The 22,278-nt window shown below is 49.4% G+C and overlaps 2 protein-coding genes across 2 annotated transcripts in view; one reads left to right on the forward strand and one right to left on the reverse strand.

Annotated features, from left to right (window-relative positions):
• Window positions 1–2,571: 2,571 nt before the first annotated feature.
• Window positions 2,572–22,278, reverse strand: part of CPNE6 (copine 6) — a 31,718-nt gene continuing 12,011 nt past the window's right edge. The window contains 9 exon segments of the mRNA XM_060255364.1: window positions 2,572–2,778; window positions 4,361–4,532; window positions 7,301–7,534; window positions 9,296–9,429; window positions 13,680–13,731; window positions 13,835–13,889; window positions 14,005–14,138; window positions 15,176–15,235; window positions 21,261–21,347. Of these exon segments, the coding sequence (XP_060111347.1) occupies window positions 4,410–4,532; window positions 7,301–7,534; window positions 9,296–9,429; window positions 13,680–13,731; window positions 13,835–13,889; window positions 14,005–14,138; window positions 15,176–15,235; window positions 21,261–21,347 (879 nt within the window). The 3' untranslated portion in view covers window positions 2,572–2,778; window positions 4,361–4,409.
• LOC132583743 (dehydrogenase/reductase SDR family member 4-like) overlaps window positions 17,009–22,278 on the forward strand; it is a 206,255-nt gene continuing 200,985 nt past the window's right edge. The window contains exon 1 of the mRNA XM_060255394.1: window positions 17,009–17,014. The gene's annotated coding sequence lies outside the window, so the exon portion shown is untranslated. The remainder of the gene's footprint in view (window positions 17,015–22,278) is intronic.

The raw sequence follows: 22,278 nt of genomic DNA on the forward strand, positions 1-22,278 counted from the left end.
ACGCAAGCTATTACAGAGTATTCCAAAAATTACTATCGAGTAATTACTAATTTAGGTGTGATCCGCGACTGACGCAGTAAAAGAAAAGAAAGGTAGAAAAAGAGAGAAATAATAAAAAGTATGAGTAAAAGGAAAAGAAACAAAAAACAAAACTGAAGAAAAATATTAAAAACTTATAAGTAGAGAAGATCGAGATATTTCGGTTTGTGTGGCTGAATGTCATTTGCTGTAATGAGCTCAAGAAAAGGAAACCATTTCTCTGTGAATTTCGAGATATCGTCGTCTGAGTTTGAATGCTGGATATGATCTGTTATTTCTTCTAGTATGAGAATGTCCCAAACCTTGATCTGTGGGCCCTTTAAACGGCATAGGAGGGGCAGCGGCTGCACCGAGGCACCCTTCCCACGGGCCCCTGGTTAGCTACGGGCCTGGCTCAGATCATACCCCAACAGACACACGCGTGTGTGTCCGCCGTAAATAATTAACCGACCCTCCAAGCTACCATTGTGCAAATCATCTTCCAGCCCTGTTCGAACGTGCTTGTCCCGCAGGTAAAGAACTGGGTCTGGGAACGACGGACACAACCGGGATCGCTGAATAAATAATAAGTCAACAGAAGCACGGATGTGCCTGACTTTGGAAAGAGTTGGTACTTATTAAGCGGGGTGTGGGGGGGGGACTACTTAGAAAGGAAAACGCACAAAGCCATTCCACTACCATCACCCAGTCTTCCCTGCGCTAATCTTTTAATGCACTCTCCATCCCGCCTCCCCAGGGAGGAAGCGAGAAAAGGCAGCCACGTAAATTTCTTCTGGCAGGCAGGAAACCAAGGCAGCGGAAGACGCAGGAGCAGATCCCGTGTGTTTAATTTTTCAAAGGCTGGGGGAGCCAGGAGGGCTGCTAGTGCGCTTGTATGGCGAGGCTGCTATACCTTTTTAACAGCCACGGGATGGGAAGACGTTTCACAAGCAAAGCACTCCCAGCTCTGTGTTTGGGAAGGCTATACCCATTGAACTTCTGCCTGTCACGCAGATAGATAGTCAAGGCACACCTGTTCAAGGGCAAACGATAAAATGAACATATGGACATATGATGCTGCCTTATACTGAATCAGACCCTCCTTGGTCCATCAAAGTCAGTCTTGTCTTCTCAGACTGGCAGCGGCTCTCCAGGGTCTCCAGCTGAGGTTTTTCATGCCTATTTGCCTGGACCCTTTTTAGTTGGAGATGCCAGGGACTGAACCTGGGACCTTCTGCGTGCCAAGCAGATGCTCTACCACTGAGCCACCATCCCTCCCCTGACCAGCAGTGGCTCTCCAGAGTCTCAAGCTGAGGTTTTTCATGCCTACTTGCCTGGACCCTTTTTAGTTGGAGATGCTGGGGATTGAACCTGGGACCTTCTGCTTTCCAAGCAGATGCTCTACCACTGAGCCACTGTTCCTCACCTTACCAGCAGTGGCTCTCCAGGGTCTTAAGCTGAGGTTTTTCACGCCTATTTGCCTGGACCCTTTTTTAGTTGGAGATGCCAGGGATTGAACCTGGGACCTTCTGCTTCCCAAGCAGATGCTCTACCACTGAACCACCGTCCCTCCCCTATGACACACACCGGAGCTCCTCCCAGTATCGAAGCCACCGTCTCCTCTGAGGGCCCCTAATAGTCTGCCAAGGCACTCTGCACATGCTTAGAAACACTTTATTTTTCAAGACTACTCCCACTTTTGGCATTGTCCCATGCCATACCATACCATACCCATACCCTACCCCTGCCAGAAAATTCATTCTTTTTTTAAAAAAACACCACCCCTTGATGAAAGCACCTATTTCAGGGGTATCAAACATGAAGTCTGGGGGCCGAATCAGGCCCCCGAAGGGTTCCTAACAGGCCCCCAAGCAACTGGCTGTCATCTCCTTCCTTCTCCCTCTCTCTTGCTTCCTTCTGCATAGCAGCTCGCTTTGCAAGGCTTGCTCCATCGCAAAGGTGCTACAAGAGCAAAACCTCTATTTTCTCCATTGGCTGAGGCTCCTCCCTTGGGGAGGAAGGGGAAAGGAATAGCTTGCTTTGCCAGGCTCTCTCAGTTGCACAGCAGAACTGCTGAGCCAAGCCTCTCTTCCTTCTATTGGCTGAGACTCCTTGCCCCTCCCCGTCCCCTGGGGAAGGAAGGAAAGAGCCAGAGCTTCCTTTGCCCAGTTCCTTGGGTCCCGTAGGAGAAATACAAAGAAAGCATCTTTAAGATTTTAAGAGTGCTAACATTTTAAGCACAATTTAGGGTTTTTTTAAAATACATTTGTGTTTGTCTGTGTTCTTTATAAAGTTTATACCTCTGCTACCTAATCTTAAGCACATGGCCCGGCCCAACAAGGTCTCATTTATGTCAGATTTGGTTCTCATAACAAATGAGTTCGACACCCCGGATTATACGTTGTTGCCGCTTGCTGACATTAGGAAATATCGCAGGCGGAAAAAGGAAAGCTCAGATCGGAGAACAGCTGTGTTCAAGAGAGGAGGTTTATTAAAGGAAAGAGGATTCACCGTTGCAGGCTATCTGGGGGGGGGGGGTGGAATCCGTGAACGGAAGAGGGGAAACAGCTGGCAACATCTGGGCGGGGCACGGTTCCAGCTGCCATCCTGAGTCGTGGGTGAAAGCCCAGGGAAGGGCCGGAGCAGAAATGCTCTCTCTTTTCTCTCTTTCTTCCCCACCTGAAGAGGCGGAGGGGGTGTTTCCTAAGGGACCGAGGGCCGGAAGACAGGCAGAGGTGAGGGGAAAGAGAAGACAGGCACCTGCGCAGACAGAGAAAAAGAGAGAAAAGGAAGGAAGGAAGGAAGAAATTCCTGATGGCACAAATTCTGAGGCTTGACTTGCTTTTGTGAGCGATCTGCTCGGCTGTGGCCAAGCTAGCGCTTCCACAACCACATCTCCCACATACCCCATCTTGTTACCCCCTTCTTCACCATCCCCCCATCATACACACCCCTCCCCTCCCTCCACATGCATTTCCTCCCAACCACCCCATCCCTCTTTTCGCTGTATGCCTCAGCCACCAGCTGAGATATATAACGAGAGCTTTTTTTTTTTGAGCTGGAACTCCTTTGCATATTAGGCTACACACCCCTGATGTAGCCAATCCTCCAAGAGCTTGGAATTCTAGCAGGAGCTCCTTTGCATATTAGGCCACACACCTCTGATGTAGCCAATCCTCCAAGAGCTTGGAATTCTAGCAGGGGCTCCTTTGCATATTAGGCCACGCCCCCCTGATGTAGCCAATCCTCTAAGAGCTTGGAATTCTAGCAGGGGCTCCTTTGCATATTAGGCCACGCCCCCCTGATGTAGCCAATCCTCCAAGAGCTTGAAATTTTAGCAGGGGCTCCTTTGCATATTAGGCCACACACCTCTGATGTAGCCAATTCTCCAAGAGCTTACAGGACTCTTAGTGCAGGGCCTACTGCAAACTCCAGGAGGATTGGCTACATCAGGGGGTGTGGCCTAATAGGCAAAGGAGTTCCTGCTACAAAAAAACCCTGGATATAACCACACACCCTTCCTTCTGTCCACCTATAGCAGTGTCTGGGAAAGGAGTGTTTTATTCTTAACCAAACTGCCCTGTGGCCATTTGGGGATCTCTCCAGCATTGGACTAGCAATAATAGCGATAAATAGAAATAGCCCAGCAGGAACTCATTTGCATATTAGGCCACACCCCCATGATGTCATCAGTGTTTCACACAGGGCTTTTTTGGAACTGTGTTCCTGTGTGTTCGTGCTCAAGGAAAGCCCTGACTATTAACTCTCTATTTGCCTCCTGCTCTCCGAAACGCACTCTCAAGATTTTGCTTTGTTCCCAAGGTCCTTGCGGCATTTGCAAGCCCATTTCCCCACCTTGCAAGATTCGTCTGGCTGTCCCAAGGCCGCCCTGCGAGCTTTAGGGCTCCAAAAGTGATCTGAACCCGAGCGTCACCAGTCATACTGGAACCACTTGGGCTCGGCTTGGTCTCACTCCGGTCGTATTTCACTGGCTCCCCCCTTTTTGGCATTTTGCATATTTTAGGAGGGAGGTCTTTCTGTACCTGGCAGTCACGATGAACTCTGGTGACTGACCTCTATTGGGGTCCTGGAGGATATTCGGAGAGATGGCCATATACAGCCTGCCCCGGCCTCTCGACTGGGTATTTCAAGGACAGTCTCCCATCCAAGTACTAACCACAGCCCGCACCGCTTAGCTTCCGAGATCTGACAAGAGCAGGCTTGGCAGGGCTATCCAGGCCACGGCAACCCCCCTCCCTTGATCGACAGAGTTTCCCCCCCACCACCACCGACCTTCACTTCCAGATCTGCTTCCCCACTCAGCCCCAGTCCCGGTACTCACATTCAGGTGCTGGACAGGACAGGCCCGTAGGGAGAGGTGAACGTGGAACTCATTGGGGCAGCGAGGAGGAGGGCTTCTGCGTCCCGGGTGCGATCCCTTTGCTTCCGTAGTACTCCACCACCTGCTTGGGGACCTCGGCCAGTACGTACTTGGCCAGGGCGTTGGCAGGAGCCTGGGAGAGAAAGAGGGGTGCACTGGAATGGGGGCAAATGACCACCCAAAGGAGGGCCCAGTGGGGAGTCTTATTCCATGGGGCTTCTTAGCACATCTGGACTCGAGTCAGCATTCCCTCTAAGCAGAGTTTAGTGTGAGCTAGCTCAGTTTTTTAACCACCGGCTCACACATTTCTGTCTTAGCTCAGGAAAAATGGCCCGCAAGCAAATTAATACAGTAGACCAGTAGTCCCCAACAGTATTCCCTCTAAGCTGAGTTAGTGTGAGCTCGCTCACAGTTTTTAGCCTCCGGCTCACACATTTTTTTCTTAGCTCAGGAAAAAGGGCACCCGAGCCAGGCAGTATGTGCAGTAGCTCACATTTTTATTGTCGGTAGCTCACAACTTTATTCCAGCAGCTCACAAAGTAAAATTGTTGCACAGAAGATTTCACAGCTTACACTGGTCCCCAACCTTTTTGGCACCAGGGACCGGTTTTGTGGAAGATAATTTTTCTACGGAACAGGGCAGTGGGGGGAGCAATGGTTTCGGGATGATAAAATTGTGCCCTTTATTTCTAGGAAAATCACAAATACCCCTTCCTCCCCACAGCAGGGGCTCCTTTGCATATTAGGCCACACACCCCTGATGTAGCCAATCCTCCAAGAGATTGGAATTCTAGCAGGGGCTCCTTTGCATATTAGGCCACACACCCCGATGTAGCCAATCCTCCAAGAGCTTGGAATTCTAGCAGGGGCTCCTTTGCATATTAGGCCACACCCTCCCCCCGATGTAGCCAATCCTCCAAGTGCTTGGAATTCTAGCAGGGGCTCCTTTGCATATTAGGCCACACACCCCCGATGTAGCCAATCATCAAAGAGCTTGGAATTCTAGCAGGGGCTCCTTTGCATATTAGGCCACACACCCTGATGTAGCCAATCCTCCAAGAGCTTGGAATTCTAGCAGGGGCTCCTTTGCATATTAGGCCACACACCCCTGATGTAGCCAATCCTCCAAGAGCTTGGAATTCTAGCAGGGGCTCCTTTGCATATTAGGCCACATACCCCTGATGTAGCCAATCCTCCAAGAGCTTGGAATTCTAGCAGGGGCTCCTTTGCATATTAGGACACACACCCCTGATGTAGCCAATCCTCCAAGAGCTTGGAATTCTAGCAGGGGCTCCTTTGCATATTAGGCCACACACCCCTGATGTAGCCAATCCTCCAAGAGCTTGGAATTCTAGCAGGGGCTCCTTTGCATATTAGGCCACATACCCCTGATGTAGCCAATCCTCCAAGAGCTTGGAATTCTAGCAGGGGCTCCTTTGCATATTAGGACACACACCCCTGATGTAGCCAATCCTCCAAGAGCTTGGAATTCTAGCAGGGGCTCCTTTGCATATTAGGCCACACACCCCTGATGTAGCCAATCCTCCAAGAGCTTGGAATTCTAGCAGGGGCTCCTTTGCATATTAGGACACACACCCCTGATGTAGCCAATCCTCCAAGAGCTTGGAATTCTAGCAGGGGCTCCTTTGCATATTAGGCCACATACCCCTGATGTAGCCAATCCTCCAAGAGCTTGGAATTCTAGCAGGGGCTCCTTTGCATATTAGGACACACACCCCTGATGTAGCCAATCCTCCAAGAGCTTGGAATTCTAGCAGGGGCTCCTTTGCATATTAGGCCACACACCCCTGATGTAGCCAATCCTCCAAGAGCTTGGAATTCTAGCAGGGACTCCTTTGCATATTAGGCCACACACCCCTGATGTAGCCAATCCTCCAAGAGCTTGGAATTCTAGCAGGGACTCCTTTGCATATTAGGACACACACCCCTGATGTAGCCAATCCTCCAAGAGCTTGGAATTCTAGCAGGGGCTCCTTTGCATATTAGGCCCCACACCTCTGATGTAGCCAATCCTCCAAGAGCTTGGAATTCTAGCAGGGACTCCTTTGCATATTAGGCCCCACACCCCTGATGTAGCCAATCCTCCAAGAGCTTGGAATTCTAGCAGGGGCTCCTTTGCATATTAGGCCCCACACCTCTGATGTAGCCAATCCTCCAAGAGCTTGGAATTCTAGCAGGGACTCCTTTGCATATTAGGCCACACACCCCTGATGTAGTCAATCCTCCAAGAGCTTGGAATTCTAGCAGGGACTCCTTTGCATATTAGGCCACACACCCCTGATGTAGCCAATCCTCCAAGAGCTTGGAATTCTAGCAGGGACTCCTTTGCATATTAGGCCACACACCCCTGATGTAGCCATTCCTCCAAGAGCTTGGAATTCTAGCAAGGGCTCCTTTGCATATTAGGCCACACACCCCTGATGTAGCCAATCCTCCAAGAGCTTGGAATTCTAGCAGGGGCTCCTTTGCATATTAGACCACACACCCCTGATGTAGCCAATTCTCCAAGAGCTTACAGGGCTCTTAGTGCAGGGCCTACTGCAAGCTCCAGGAGGATTGGCTACATCAGGGAGTTGGGTACACAGACTTTTGTTTTACTTTTCCTGTTAAAATACAAACACACTTAAAACATTTAACATGCTTGCAATGCTTTGTTGCTGATGCCCCAGTGCTGCCTGGAGTGGGGGAGTCTACAAAACTAAACTGGAGGGTTTGTCTACAAAACTATAATCTTCCCCCAGAAAAAAAGCTACAATTCTTTTTGTTGGTGGAATAGAAATTCGATAAATAAATAATGTCAAGAGCTCACAATGCAGAATTTTGGCTCGCGGGACTCCACAGCCGAGAGGGAGCACCGGATGCAGCCTGAGTGTCTCTCACCTTCTTGAATTCCCGGAGGGGCACGAACTGGACGATGTCACGCACGGCCCGGCCTTCGTCCGACTCCAGCATCCCGCGGTCCCCGTTGAGCTCCCGCATGTCCGAGAAGTCTGCGTTCCCGATGCCCACGATGATGATGGAGAGCGGCAGCCGGGAGGCCCGGACGACAGCGTCGCACGCCTCAGGCATATCGCTCACCACCCCGTCTGTGAGGATCAGCAACACGCGGTACTTCTGTGGGGCAGAAGAGTTGGCAGGATGAGAAGAGGGTTCAGTGGTAGAGCATCTGCTTGGGAAGCAGAAGGTCCCAGGTTCAATCCCTGGCATCTCCAAAAAAGGGTCCAGGCAAAAAGGTGTGAAAAACTTCAGTTTGAGACTCTGGAGAGCCGCTGCCAGACTGAGTAGACAATACTGACTTTGATGGACCAAGGGTCTGATTCAGTATAAGGCAGCTTCACATGTTCATATATATGTATATATATATATATATAAAAGAGGGGTAAAAATACCACCCGAGACACGCTCCGCTAGGGTTGCCAATCCCCAGGTGGGGGCGGGGGATCCCCCGGTTTGGAAGCCCTCCCCCCACTTCGGGGTCATCAGAAAGCGGCGGGGTGGGGGGAGAAGGAAATGTCTGCTGGGCACTCTATGATTCCCTATCGAGATCAATTCCCATAGGGTATAATGGAGAATTGATCTGCAGATATATAGGGCTCTGAGGGGGAGGGGCGCTATTATTTGAGATAGAGGCACCAAATTTTCAGAATAGCATCCAGTGCCTCTCCCCAAAATACCCTCCAAGTTTCAGAAAGATTGGACCAGGGAGTCCAATTCTATGAGTCCAAAAAGGTGCCCCTACCCTTCATTATTCCAAATTTTAAAAGATGATGATTTTGGATTTATATCCCACCCTATACTCTGAATCTCAGAGTTTCAGAGCGGTCACAATCTCCTCTACCTTCCCCCTCCCCCCACAACAAACACCCTGTGAGGTAGGTGGGGCTGAGAGTGCTTTCATAGCAGCTGCCCTTTCAAGGACAGCTTCTACGAAAGCTATGCCTGACCCAAGGCCATTCCAGCAGCTGTAAGCAGAGGAGTGGGGAATCAAACCCGGTTCTCCCAGATAAGAGTCTGTGCACTTAACCATTTAGCAAGAGCTACGGCTGACCCAAGGCCATTCCAGCACCTGCAAGTGGAGGAGTGGGGAATCAAACCCAGTTCTCCCAGATAAGAGTCCGCGCACTTAACCACTTAGCAAGAGCTATGGCTGACATAAGGCCATTCCAGCTGCAAGTGGAGGAGTGGAGAATCAAACCCGGTTCTCCCAAATAAGAGTCCACGCACTTAACCACTTAGCAAGAGCTATGGCTGACATAAGGCCATTCCAGCTGCAAGTGGAGGAGTGGAGAATCAAACCCGGTTCTCCCAAATAAGAGTCCACGCACTTAACCACTTAGCAAGAGCTATGGCTGACATAAGGCCATTCCAGCTGCAAGTGGAGGAGTGGAGAATCAAACCCAGTTCTCCCAGATAAGAGTCCACGCACTTAACCACTTAGCAAGAGCTATGGCTGACTCAAGGCCATGCCAGCAGCTGCAAGTGGAGGAGTGGGGAATCAAACCCGGTTCTCCCAGATAAGAGTCCGCACACTTAACCAGTATGCCAAACTGGCTCTCAAAAGGTGTGCGGTCCCTTGAAATGTGATGGCCAGAACTCCCCTTGAAGTTCAATTCTGCTTGTCACGCCCGTGCTCCTGGCTCCACCCCAATGTCTCCTGGCTCCACCCCCAATGTCTCCTGGCTCCACCCCCAAAGTCCCCAGATATTTCTTGAATTGGATTTGGCAACCCTACGCTGTACCCTGGTCTGTTCTCCCCCCACGACACACAATGCCTTTGAGGTCTGAAGGTGGCGCCCCCGAGGTTCCTCCCGAACTCCCACTTGGGTATCCCGTGGGCAACCCCACTTTCCCTCCATCAGCCATGGACTGGCATACCGTGGGCAGCCCCGTTTTCTCCTCCTCGGCTGCAGGAGCGGCCACCTTGTTGATGATGGGGGCGACGTTGGTCGGCCCGTAGAGCTGAATCTGGGGCAGGCAGCGCTTGTAGGCCTCGATCACGCCCACGATCCCTGCGGGGAGAAGACGGAAAGACCCCTGGTCTCAATTCCTGGGATAAGGCGGGGTTTCGGTGCCTAACCCGGACCTGGATAGCCCAAGCTAGCCCAATCTCCTCAGAGCTCAGCAGCTAAGCAGGGCCTGCTTAATATTTGGACGGGAGCTGGGCTCTTTTTGTGGCAGGAGCTGCTTTGCATATTAGGCCACGCCCCCTGATGTAGCCAATCCTCCGAGAGCTTAGAAGGCTCTTAGTACAGGACCTACTCAAGGAGGATTGGCTAGATCGGAGGGGCGTGGCCTAATATGCAGAGGAGCTCCTGCTACAAAAAGAGCCCGGGATGGGACACCACCAAGGGGGCAGGCAAGGGCAAACCACCTTCGAATGTCCTATGAGGTTTTATTTTATTTATTTTATTCGGTTTTTAGCCCGCCCTTCCCGTAAAACAGGATCGGGGTGGGTTGCATCCTAAAAACAATCAACAGTTAAAAACAATTAAAATATATAAAGTCGACATAAGAACATAATAGAAGCCATGTTGGATCAGGCCAAAGGCCCATCCAGTCCAACACTCTGTGTCACATAAGAACATAAGAGGAGCCATGTTGGATCAGGCCAGTGGCCCCTCCAGTCCAACACTCTGAGTCACATAAGAACATAAGAGAAGCCATGATGGATCAGGCCAAAGGCCCATCCAGTCCAACACTCTGTGTCACATAAGAACATAAGAGAAGCCATGTTGGATCAGGCCAAAGGCCCATCCAGTCCAACCCTCTGTGTCACAGAAGAACATAAGAGAAGCCATGTTGGATCAGGCCAGTGGCCCATCCAGTCCAACACTCTGTGTCACATAAGAACATAAGAGAAGCCCTGTTGGATCAGGCCAATGGCCCCTCCAGTCCAACACTCTGTGTCACATAAGGAGATAAGAAAAGCCATGTTGGATCAGGCCAAAGGCCCCTCCAGTCCAACACTCTGGGTCACATAAGAACATAAGAGAAGCCATGTTGGATCAGGCCAATGGCCCATCCAGTCCAACACTCTGTGTCACATAAGAACATAAGAGAAGCCATGTTGGATCAGGCCAGTGGCAAAACCAATCCAACACTCTGTGTCACATAAGCACATAAGAGAAGCCATGTTGCATCAGGCCAATGGCCCATCCAGTCCAACACTCTGTGTCACATAAGGATATAAGAGAAGCCATGTCGGATCAGACCAAAGGCCCATCCAGTCCAACACTCTGTGTCACATAAGAGAAGCTATGTTGGATCAGGCCAAAGGCCCATTCAGTCCAACACTCTGCGTCACATAAGAACATAAGAGAAGCCATGTTGGATCAGGCCAATGGCCCATCCAGTCCAACACTCTGTGTCACATAAGGATATAAGAGAAGCCATGTCGGATCAGGCCAATGGCCCATCCAGTCCAACACTCTGTGTCACATAAGAACATAAGAGAAGCCATGTTGCATCAGGCCAATGGCCCATCCAGTCCAACACTCTGTGTCACATAAGGATATAAGAGAAGCCATGTCGGATCAGACCAAAGGCCCATCCAGTCCAACACTCTGTGTCACATAAGAGAAGCTATGTTGGATCAGGCCAAAGGCCCATTCAGTCCAACACTCTGCGTCACATAAGAACATAAGAGAAGCCATGTTGGATCAGGCCAATGGCCCATCCAGTCCAACACTCTGTGTCACACAAGTGCCATCAGGAGGTTCACAAGTGGGGCTAGAAGTCCTCCCACTGTGCACCAAGACTACGGAGCATCACTGCCCCAGACAGTTCCAATAATATGCTGTGGCTAACAGCCACTAATGGACCTCTGCTCCATATTTTTATCCAACCCCCTCTTGAAGCTGGCTCTGCTTGTGGCCGCCACCACCTCCTGTGGCAGTGAATTCCACTTGTTAATCACCCTTTGGGTGAAGAAGGACTTCCTTTGATCCGTTCTAACCTGACTGCTCTGTTACAGATCTAACATTACAGATAACAACGATGGAATAAAAGGCAACCGAAAACAACAAACAGTTCCCTGTGCCTTTAAGAGCTTCACAAAAGGAGAGGATCCAGCATGTTCCCCACCCACCACCTACTCTTCATAATGGGGGATATCGAATTGCAACCATTGCATAGTGCAGGATCCCTGCTATTTAAAGAACGGTCTTCTTAAAACTATTCTTTGCTGACGGCAAGTACAGCAGATTGGAAAATGTATTAGCTGGAGGGGAGGAGGAGAGGATTGGATTTATACAGCACCCTTCGCTTGGAGTCCCAGATTGGCTTAGAACAGGGGTGTCAAACATGCACCCAGAGGGCGCATTAGGTGCCGGAGCAACCGCCTGTCCTCAGCTTTCTTCTCTCTCTCTCTTCTGCATCTCAGCTCGCTTTGCCAGGCTTGCTCAATCGCATAGCAGCTACAGAGCAAAGCCTCTATTTTCTCCATTGGCTGAGGCTCCTCCCTTGGGGAAGAAGGCAGAGCTTGCATCGCAGGCTCTCTCGATCGCACAGCAGAGCTACTGAGGCAAGCCCCTCTTCTATTAGCTGAGGCTCCTCCCCTTCCTGGTCCCCTGGGGAAGGAAGGAAAGAGCCGGAGCTTCCTTTGCCCCCATTCCCCGGATCCCATGGGAGAAATACAAAGAAAGCACCTTTCAAACCAACGAGTGGTAATGTTTTCAAGTTGTTGGGTTTTTTTTAATATTTAATTGAGTTTGTTTGTGTCCTTTATAAACTTGGTATCTCTGCTGCTGAATCTTAAATAGGTACACACGTGGCCCGGCCCAACAAGGCTCGGTCCAACCTGACATGGTCTCATTGATGCCAGATTCAGCCCTCATAACAAATGACACCCCTGGCTTAGAATTTCCTTCTTTTCCCCTCCTCACAACAGATACCCTGTGAGGTAGGTGGGGCTGAGAGAGCTCTTACCGGAATTGCTCTTGAGAGAACAGCTCTGAGAGAACTGTGGCTGATCCAAGGTCACCCAGCAGGCTGCATGTGGAGGAGTGGGGAATCAAACCCGGTTCTCCCAGATAAGAGTCCCCGCACTTAACCACTGCACCAAACTGGCTCTCTCTAATGAAAACTTTTACACCCTGCCTTTTCTCCTGTTTCAAGGCAGGATATAAAGGTTTTATCTGTTTATCTTGTACATTTTTATCTTCTCTGTTTGCTCAATGGATTCAATGTACTGTAAGGTTAGTTAGAAGACGACGACTGCAGTTTTATACCCCATCCCCTGAATTTATACCCTGAATCAGAGACTCCGAGCGGCTTACAATCTTCTATATCTTCTCCCCCGACAACAGACACCCTGTGAGGTGGGTGGGGCTGAGAGGGCTCTCACAGCAGCTGCCCTTTCAAGGACAATTCCTGCGATAGCTATAGTTAGTCCTCAGACATATTAACGCGGCCAACTAGGTTCAGTGGCTAAGTGGGGATTTGAACTCATGACTCTCAGATCTTAGTCTAATCTCTGCATCACTCTAGCTCTTAGCTTCTGTTACCAGATCTAAAAGATTGTATTATTCGTAAATAATGTAAACTGGATAGGGGAGAAACTGATTTCAGGACCTGTCGCTTTCCTGACCATCTCTCTCGTAAGTTATTTCCCATCTAGACAAGGTCCAGGTAATGCGAGCCTTTACTCAGGAACATCCTTGGATGTCAGCGTCTCTCCATCCTTAATTCAACCCCCCCCCCTCCCCAAACGGTCTCCTCTTGTTTCGTTTCAGAGGGAAGCTGTGTTGATCGGCAACAAAACAGCTAGATTCAGTAGTACCTTACAGACCACAAGGTTTTCAGGTTATAAAGGGGTTTCCAGCTTATAAGCTTTCAAAAATCAAAAATTTGATGTGGTATTTGACTCTCAAAAGCTTATCCCAAGAGTGGCCAAATTTGCTTAATGTAAGAGCTACATAGAATAAACATCAGATGTTTGTGAGCCACAAGACATGAACGTCAGATGTTGGAAGGAAGATGGGGGAGGAGGGAGAGTTGGAAAGAAAGCAACTTTAACTTTAAATGTATTCTCCAAGCCGCCAGCTGGCTTGTTTTGCAGAAGTGATTTAAAGAGAGAAATGCCTTCTCTAAGCCAGCCAATGGGGTGGTGGGGGCTTCAAGAGCCACACAGCATGGCTTATACCATGAACATCTTGTTAGATTTCCCCTTGTTTAGCTGTCTCCTTGTTTAGAATCTTTATTTTAAAAATCATTCTGTGTGGATTGCTCAGTCTTCTCTATACAGATCAGAGATTCTTACTTTCACATTCTGGATTCTCCGGGTCAAAGTTGATCGCGAAATCGTGAGACACCTACAAAAGGATCGAAGAATCTCAAATTAGAGAGAATGCTGGAGCGGTGGGATTAGTTCCCCGTCCTGATTAATCTGATCTCAGGAACTCCCCTAGGGCTTACCTCAAAGTCTGGAGGAATCCGCGCACCGAAACCGAAGGCCGGGAAGCGCTTGTCACTGGAAGAGAGAAACGAGGTCATGATGAAACCGGGTCATGTTACTGGCGGTCTCTGCGTGTGCATTATGCATGCAGCCCCCTTGGGCCCAGCAAGGGAACGCCTCCAGCGGCTACCTGTCGTAGTCCTGACAGATCTCGCCCACCGAAGACAAGGTCTTCAAGTACTCGTTGGGCTCCTTGGGGTTGATGAAGTGAAGGGAATGTTCGCTCCGGGGATCCCCGTTGGAAGCGGTGAAGTCGATGGCCACCTGGGGAAGAGCGCAAGGAATAAATCAGGGGTCCCCAAGCCAGTTTGGTGTCGTGGTGAAGTGCGTGGACTCTTATCTGGGAGCACCGGGTTTGATTCCCCACTCCTCCACTTGCACCTGCTGGAATGGCCTGGGGTCAGCCATTGCTCTCACAGAGCTCTCCTTGAAAGGACAGCTTCTGTCAGAGCTCTCTCAGCTCCACCCACCTCACAAGGTGTCTGTTGTGGGGGGAGAAGATATAGGAGATTGTAAGCCGCTCTGAGTCTCTGATTCAGGGAGAAGGGCGGGGTATAAATCTGCAATTCTTCTTCTTATTTATTTTATTTATACCCAACCCTCCCAGAGAACTGGCAAAGGAAGCTTTGGCTCTTTCCTTCTTTCCCCAGGGGACCAGAATGGGGAGAAGCCTCAATCAACAGAAGGAAGAGAGGTTTGGCTCAGTAGCTCTGCTGCACGATTGAGAGAGCCTGGCAAAGCACGCTGCCTCCCCCCTTTCCTCCCCAAGGGAGGAGCCTCAGCGAATGGAGAAAACAAAGAGGTTTTGCTCTGTAAGATTCAGCAAGCCTGTTGTACGATTCAGCAAGCTCTTGTGCGACTGAGCAAGCCTTGCGAAGCAAACTGTGATGCAAAAGGAAGGAAGAGAGAGGGAGAAAGAAGCAGATGACAGCCAGTTGCTCGGGGGCCTGATAGGAGCCCTCTGGGGGCCTGATTCGGTCCCCGGGCCGGATATTTAACACCTCTGTTCTAGGCAGTGGCTACCGCCATAGCACAAGGATCTTCACTGTGTGACAGAAGCGAGGCTGAAGCAGCTGTTTTGCGGCCGGTGCAACTCCCATGGCAGTCGTTTTCTGGCTGTATCCACCGTACTGTGTCAGAATTCTAATGGGGCCCCCGGGCTCAAAAACGTTGGGGACCCCAGGGATAAATAAATGGAGCCACTCGCTCCGTTCCTCCCCTCTCTCCTCCCAGCATCTCACCCCTAAAAATCTCCTTTTTGAGGAACAGGGTTTTGTCTTCGTCCTCCCAAATGGTCTTACCGTGAAGGAGATCTGCAAGCCCCCCATAATGTAATCTAGGAAGGTGTGGACTTTCTCCATCTGTAGAGGGAAAAATGGAAAGCATGTAAGGCATGGCCAGCCCCGTATTATCAGAGGATTTGGGTCGTTTTGGGTTGCCAGCGATGTTCCCTCTAAGCTGCAGATTCTTGTGAGCAAAAGTTCTACTTTTGTTCTACTAGTGTGCGTTTGCAATAAAAAAGGCCAACGCCATGCTGGGAATTATTAGGAAGGGAACTGAAAACAAATCAGCCAGTATCATAATGCCCCTGTATAAATCGATGGTGCGGTCTCATTTGGAGTACTGTGTGCAGTTCTGGTCGCCGCACCTCAAAAAGGATATTATAGCTTTAGAGAAGGTGCAGAGAAGGGCAACTAGAATGATTAAAGGGCTGGAGCACTTTCCCTATGAAGAAAGGTTGAAACGCTTGGGACTCTTTAGCTTGGAGAAACGTTGACTGCGGGGTGACATGATAGAGGTTTACAAGATAATGCATGGAATGGAGAAAGTAGAGAAAGAAGTACTTTTCTCCCTTTCTCACAATACAAGAACTCGTGGGCATTCAATGAAATTGCTGAGCAGCCAGGTTAAAACGGATAAAAGGAAGTACTTCTTCACCCAAAGGGTGATTAACATGTGGAATTCACTGCCACAGGAGGTGGTGGCGGCCACAAGTATAGCCACCTTCAAGAGGGGTTTAGATAAAAATATGGAGCAGAGGTCCATCAGTGGCTATTAGCCACAGTGTATGTGTGTATATAACATTTTTTGCCACTGTGTGACACAGAGTGTTGGACTTGATGGGCCGTTGGCCTGATCCAACATGGCTTCTCTTATGTTCTTACTTTGTGCGCTACTGGTATTAAAGTTGTGAGCTACTGGCATTCAAGTGGCGAGCTAGTGCATCAATTATTGTGCTCTGGGGCCATTTTTTCCTGAGCGAAGGCAAAAATGTGTGAGCCGGAGGCTAAAAATCTGTGAGCTAGCTCACGCTCACTCAGCTTAGAGGAAACACTGGTTGCCAGCTCCAGGTTATGAAATTCCTGGAGATTTTGAGAGCAGAGCCCGGGGAGAACACGGTTTGGGGATTGGAGGGACCTTAGCAGGGTATAATACCGTGAAGCCCAGTCTCCAAAGCAGCCATTTCCTTCAGGAAGACAGATTATCTAGACTCAGAGAACAGTTGTGATTCCAGGAAATCTCCAGGCTCCACCTGGAGGTTGGCAACCCCAGGGTAGTTGCTGGGAATTAAGAGACTGAGCAACTCTGAGATGGATCCTTCTAGATGCCCCTTTAATATCAGTTTGATCAGCAGCAACGACCAAGTGATATTATTTAGCTCAGCTCCACCCCATGAAAAGCTTCAAGCGCCCCTTTTGCGTATTAAACCTCTTTCAAAAGACAGGAGATTTTGTTTCTGGGCAGCTGGCAACCTTGCTGTTTGTGGCCACTGCAACTACAGAGCAGAGAGAAGCGGGACCTTCCACGTGCTGTACAACTGAGTTACAATTCCTCTCTGATGTAGGGAAAGGGCAATTGAAAGGATTAAGGGGACGAAACACCTTCCTTAGGAAGAAAGATTAAAGAGGTCAGGGCTCTTCAGTTTGGAGAAATGATGGTTATGGGGTGACATGACAGAGGTTTACAAGACTGTGCATGGGATGGAGAAGGTAGAGAAAGAACTTTTCTCCCTTTCTCACAATACAGGAACTCGTGGACATTCAATGAAATTGCTGAGCAGTCGGGCTAGAACGGATCAAAGGAAGTCCTTCTTCACCCAAAGAGTCATTAATATGTGGAATTCACTGCCGCAGGAAGTGGTGGCAGCTACAAGCATACACAGCTTCAGGAGGGGGTTGGATAAACATACAGAGAGGTCCATCAGCGGCTATTAGCCACAAGGTGGAACACTCTGTCTGGGGCAAGGATGCTCTGTCTTCTTGGTGCTTGGGGTGGGGGCACAGTGGGAGGGTTTCTGGAGTTCTGGCCCCACTGATGGCCCTCATGATGGCACCTGATTTTGGCCACTGTGTGACTCAAAACTGTTGGACTGGATGGACCACTGGCCTGATCCAACATGGCTTCTCTTATGTTCTTATGTGACACAGAGTGTTGGACTAGATGGGCCGTTGGCCTGATCCAACATGGCTTCTCTTATGTTCTTACGTGACACAGAGTGTTGGACTGGATGGACCATTGGCTTGATTCAACATGGCTTCTCTTATGTTCTTATGTGACACAGAGTGTTGGACTGGATGGGCCATTGGCCTGATCCAACATGGCTTCTCTTATGTTCTTACGTGACACAGAGTGTTGGACTGGATGGACCATTGGCTTGATTCAACATGGCTTCTCTTATGTTCTTATGTGACACAGAGTGTTGGACTGGATGGGCCATTGGCCTGATCCAACATGGCTTCTCTTATGTTCTTACGTGACACAGAGTGTTGGACTGGATGGGCCATTGGCCTGATCCAACATGGCTTCTCTTATGTTCTTACGTGACACAGAGTGTTGGACTGGATGGGCCATTGGCCTGATCCAACATGGCTTCTCTTATGTTCTTACGTGACACAGAGTGTTGGACTGGATGGGCCATTGGCCTGATCCAACATGGCTTCTCTTATGTTCTTATGTGACACAGAGTGTTGGACTGGATGGGCCATTGGCCTGATCCAACATGGCTTCTCTTATGTTCTTATGTGACACAGAGTGTTGGACTGGATGGGCCATTGGCCTGATCCAACATGGCTTCTCTTATGTTCTTATGTGACACAGAGTGTTGGACTGGATGGGCCGTTGGCCTGATCCAACATGGCTTCTCTTATGTTCTTATGTGACACAGAGTGTTGGACTGGATGGGCCGTTGGCCTGATCCAACATGGCTTCTCTTATGTTCTTATGTGACACAGAGTGTTGGACTGGATGGGCCGTTGGCCTGATCCAACATGGCTTCTCTTATGTTCTTATGTGACACAGAGTGTTGGACTGGATGGGCCGTTGGCCTGATCCAACATGGCTTCTCTTATGTTCTTATGTGACACAGAGTGTTGGACTGGATGGGCCGTTGGCCTGATCCAACATGGCTTCTCTTATTGTGCAGAATACTCTTAGGTGCAGAATTCTGAGATGGTTTCTTGGTCCATGCGCAATAAAAGGTTCCAACAGCAGTCCTTATCAGTGTGTCTGGTATTAAATAGGACGGGTTACCTGTCTAAATTGCAGTGCAAAGTCCCTAAACAATTTCTCTATACAGGTGCCCAGGTCAGAACATCCACTGGGAATCATATCCAAAGGAGACTTTCAGTGTGAAACCAGAAACTCAGGCTGAGAGCTACCCGAGTCTTTTTTTCAAGACCTCCGCATGCACTACTTTAACTCCACCCTCACTGGCTGTGCCTCCCCTCAAACGCCAGAGCTGATATCTTTCTCCCCTCCCTGCCTTTGTTTGTCTAACAAACCTTCACCTCTCTCCCCCTTGCTTCTTTCTGCCCCACCTTCCTTTCCCCACAAACAAGCCCCGCAGGGGGATGCAAATTGCTTCTTCTCCCCTGCCACTCCGTCAGACAGCAATTAAAAAAAAACCCCATCTGTGGTTCTGATTCAGGTTCAAGAAATCGCCCGAGACTTCAAAGGCAATTTCATAATTGCTTTGGTGCTCCGTCCAACAGTACAAAGCAACACATCCCCCCCCCCCTTTGCTGTTAATGCTAATTAAGCGTTTGCCAGTTTAAGAACATCAACGACAACGGTCTGTTCGTAGCCTGGGGGGGTCATTCATCAGCAGAACGCCTGCGTTGCATGTCCGAAAGTCTCGGATCCTATCCTTTGCACCTCCAAAGCCACATCACAGCCTTGGGAAAGGCACTAGCCTATCTAAGGACCTGGAAGGCAACACCAAGGAAGGTGGACGAACCGTCTGACTCAGCATGCAGCAGCTTTTTATGTTCAGCATTATCTGGACGGAACTTAAAGGCCAGAGAATACATTGGCGATCTGCTATCCCCATCTTGTTAAACTTCCCTAAGTAGGAGCAGGGTAGATCAGCTCCCTGGCAATAGGAGAGGAAAGGATCAACCTTCCACCTGCTCCCGTTTACTGAGTAAACTGGCCCCCTGGAGAGTTATTTAGTTATATAGTCCGCTATCGCACCGATGGCAGCCTGTTCAACCTGAGGCGACTAAAGGCCCACTCCAAGACAATGGAAAAACTCATCCGAGAGCTACTATTTGCTGATGATGCTGCACTCGTCTCCCACTCGGTATCAGCTCTGCAGCATATGACGTCCTGCTTTGCAGAGGCTGCCAAGCTATTCGGCCTAGAAGTTAGTCTGAAGAAGACAGAAGTTCTCCACCAGCCTGCACCCCAGGAAGATTATCACCCTCCCTGCATCACTGTGGGTGAATCAGTTCTGAAGACAGTCCAGCAGTTCAGCTACCTGGGGTGCATCATCTCCTCAGATGCCAAGATCGACAAGGAGATTGACAACAGGCTGGCAAAGGCAAACCGTGCCTTTGGCCGACTGCACAAAAGAGTGTGGAGCAACAAGCATCTGAAAAAAGGCACAAAGATCAATGTTTACAAAGCGGTTGTGATGACAACCCTCATCTACGGCTCCGAATCGTGGGTTTTATACCGTCATCACCTGCGACTCCTTGAGCGCTTTCATCAGCGCTGCCTTCGCACCATCCTCAACATCCACTGGAGTGACTTTGTGACCAACACTGAAGTCCTCAAGCGGGCAGAGGTTACCAGCATCGAGGCACTGCTGTTGAAGACGCAGCTGCGCTGGGCAGGGCATATTTCTAGGATAGAAAACCACCGCCTTCCCAAGATTGCCCTGTATGGCGAACTCTCCACCGGCCATCGAAATAGAGGGGCACCAAAGAAGAGGTACAAGGACTCCTTGAAGAAATCCCTTAGCACCTGTCACATCAACCATCACCAGTGGTCTGACCTAGCCTCAGATCGCAAAGCATGGAGGCACACCATCCACCAGGCTGTCTCTTCCTTTGAGAACACACGCATAGCTGGTCTTGAGGACAAAAGGAGATTGAGGAAGAATCGCACTGCTACAGGACCAACCCTAAATCAGACTTTTCCCTGCAGCCGCTGTGGCCGGACCTGCCTTTCCCACATTGGTCTTGTCAGCCACCAGCGAGCCTGCAGCAAATGTGGACTATTGCACCCTTCTTAAATCTTCGTTCGCGAAGCCAAGCCGAGAGAGAGAGAGAGTAAGGCTACTGACGTTTCCCACTTTTCTCCTGATGCAGAAAGGACCCACGGTGGGCGGCAACAACAGAAAAATGATCACGTGTTGCAATAATCCTCTGGCGGTGCACACCCTGGTAACAGCTAGGTTAGATTACTACAATGTACTCTACTTGGGGTTGCCCTTGAAGACTGTCCAGAAGCTATAGATTACTGCAATGTACTCTACTTGGGGTTGCCCTTGAAGACTGTCCAGAAGCTATAGATTACTGCAATGTACTCTACTTGGGGTTGCCCTTGAAGACTGTCCAGAAGCTATAGATTACTACAATACTTAGGGTTGCCCTTGAAGACTATCTAGAAGCTATAAATAACTGCAATGTACTCTACTTGGGGTTGCCCTTGAAGACTGTCCAGAAGCTATAGATTACTGCAATGTACTCTACTTGGGGAGGGATGGTGGCTCAGTGGTAGAGCATCTGCTGGGTTAGCAGAGGGTCCCAGGTCCAATCCCTGGCATCTCCGACTAAAAAGGGTTCAGGCACATAGGCGCGAAAAAACTCAGCTTGAGACCCCGGAGAGCCGCTGCCAGTCTGAGTAGACAAGACTGACTTTGATGGACCGAGGGTCTGATTCAGTAGAAGGCAGCTTCATATGTTCATATGTTATAGTCCAGAAGCTATAGATTACTGCAATGTACTCTACTTGGGGCTGCCCTTGAAGACTGTCCAGAACAAAGGTGCAAGGACAAAGAGTACCAGGCGCCTGAGTGCCATGCCATAGCCCCAGTCCCAATCTTTGCCCCCCCTCCACTGCCACGACTGCGCGTGAGCCTTTCTCGCCCTGGCGGCTCACCTTGCACTGAGTGAGGACGATGTGCCCCGAGTTCTTGTAATGTTTCTTCTTCTCAAGGTACTTGTGGTTGATGCACGCCCATTTGACCTGCCATGGAAAACGGGACTCTGGTCATACATAAAGCCGAGGAGAAAAAGTGTGACTGAATGGACCCAGAAGCGCTGGTTTTGATGCCCTCGCTCTTATCCTAACCAGCTGCCCTGAGTTGAGCAGGGTCACTTTCAGTTCAGTTTGCTTTATTACGGTTCATGACCAAATACACACAGCACAACGCAGGCCAACAACAGCCACATAAAAATTGTAAAAATCAAGATGGACCTAAATAGGTGAAACGTAAACTATTTAAAAAATAAATGTGAAAATAAAATATAGGACATTAGTACAAATAATGAGATATGACAAATAATACAGTAGTGGTCAAACATCTTCTAGCTTAATAAATATAGCACATATAATTTAAAAAAAATTAAAAATTAGACAGCTCCAGAAAAAATATTAACTAGAATACACAGGTTAAAATTATAATCTGTTACCTCGACATTAATTTGTAAGAACCATAAAATGGAATTTGATTGCATGGGAACAAAATTTGGCAACTTTATGCATGGTCTCTGTATTTATATCAGTTTCAATAGCATTTGTGATGGTATATAGAGTACTCAGGCATTCACTTTCCGTTTCTACTACTATAAGCCAAAGGTAGTGATGCCTGGGGCAGGGGGCAAATCAGCAAGCGCTGCTGCTGCGTTCAAATCATGCCATTTCCTCCCACCGTCAGTTTCTGGGGGGCTCTCTGTAGTGGTTCAGAGAGCCAGTTTGGTGTAGTGGTTGAGTGTGCAGACTCTTATCTGGGAGAACCAGGTTTGATTCCCCACTCCTCCACTTGCAGCTGTTGGAATGGCCTTGGGTCAGCCATCGCTCTCACAGGAGTTGTCCTTGAAAGGGCAGCTGCTGTGAGAGCCCTCTCAGCCCCACACACCTCACAGAGTGTCGTTGCGGGAGAAGATATAAGAGATTG

Source organism: Heteronotia binoei, chromosome 15 (genome assembly GCF_032191835.1).
Source record: "Heteronotia binoei isolate CCM8104 ecotype False Entrance Well chromosome 15, APGP_CSIRO_Hbin_v1, whole genome shotgun sequence".
In the NCBI taxonomy this organism is placed as follows: domain Eukaryota; kingdom Metazoa; phylum Chordata; class Lepidosauria; order Squamata; family Gekkonidae; genus Heteronotia; species Heteronotia binoei.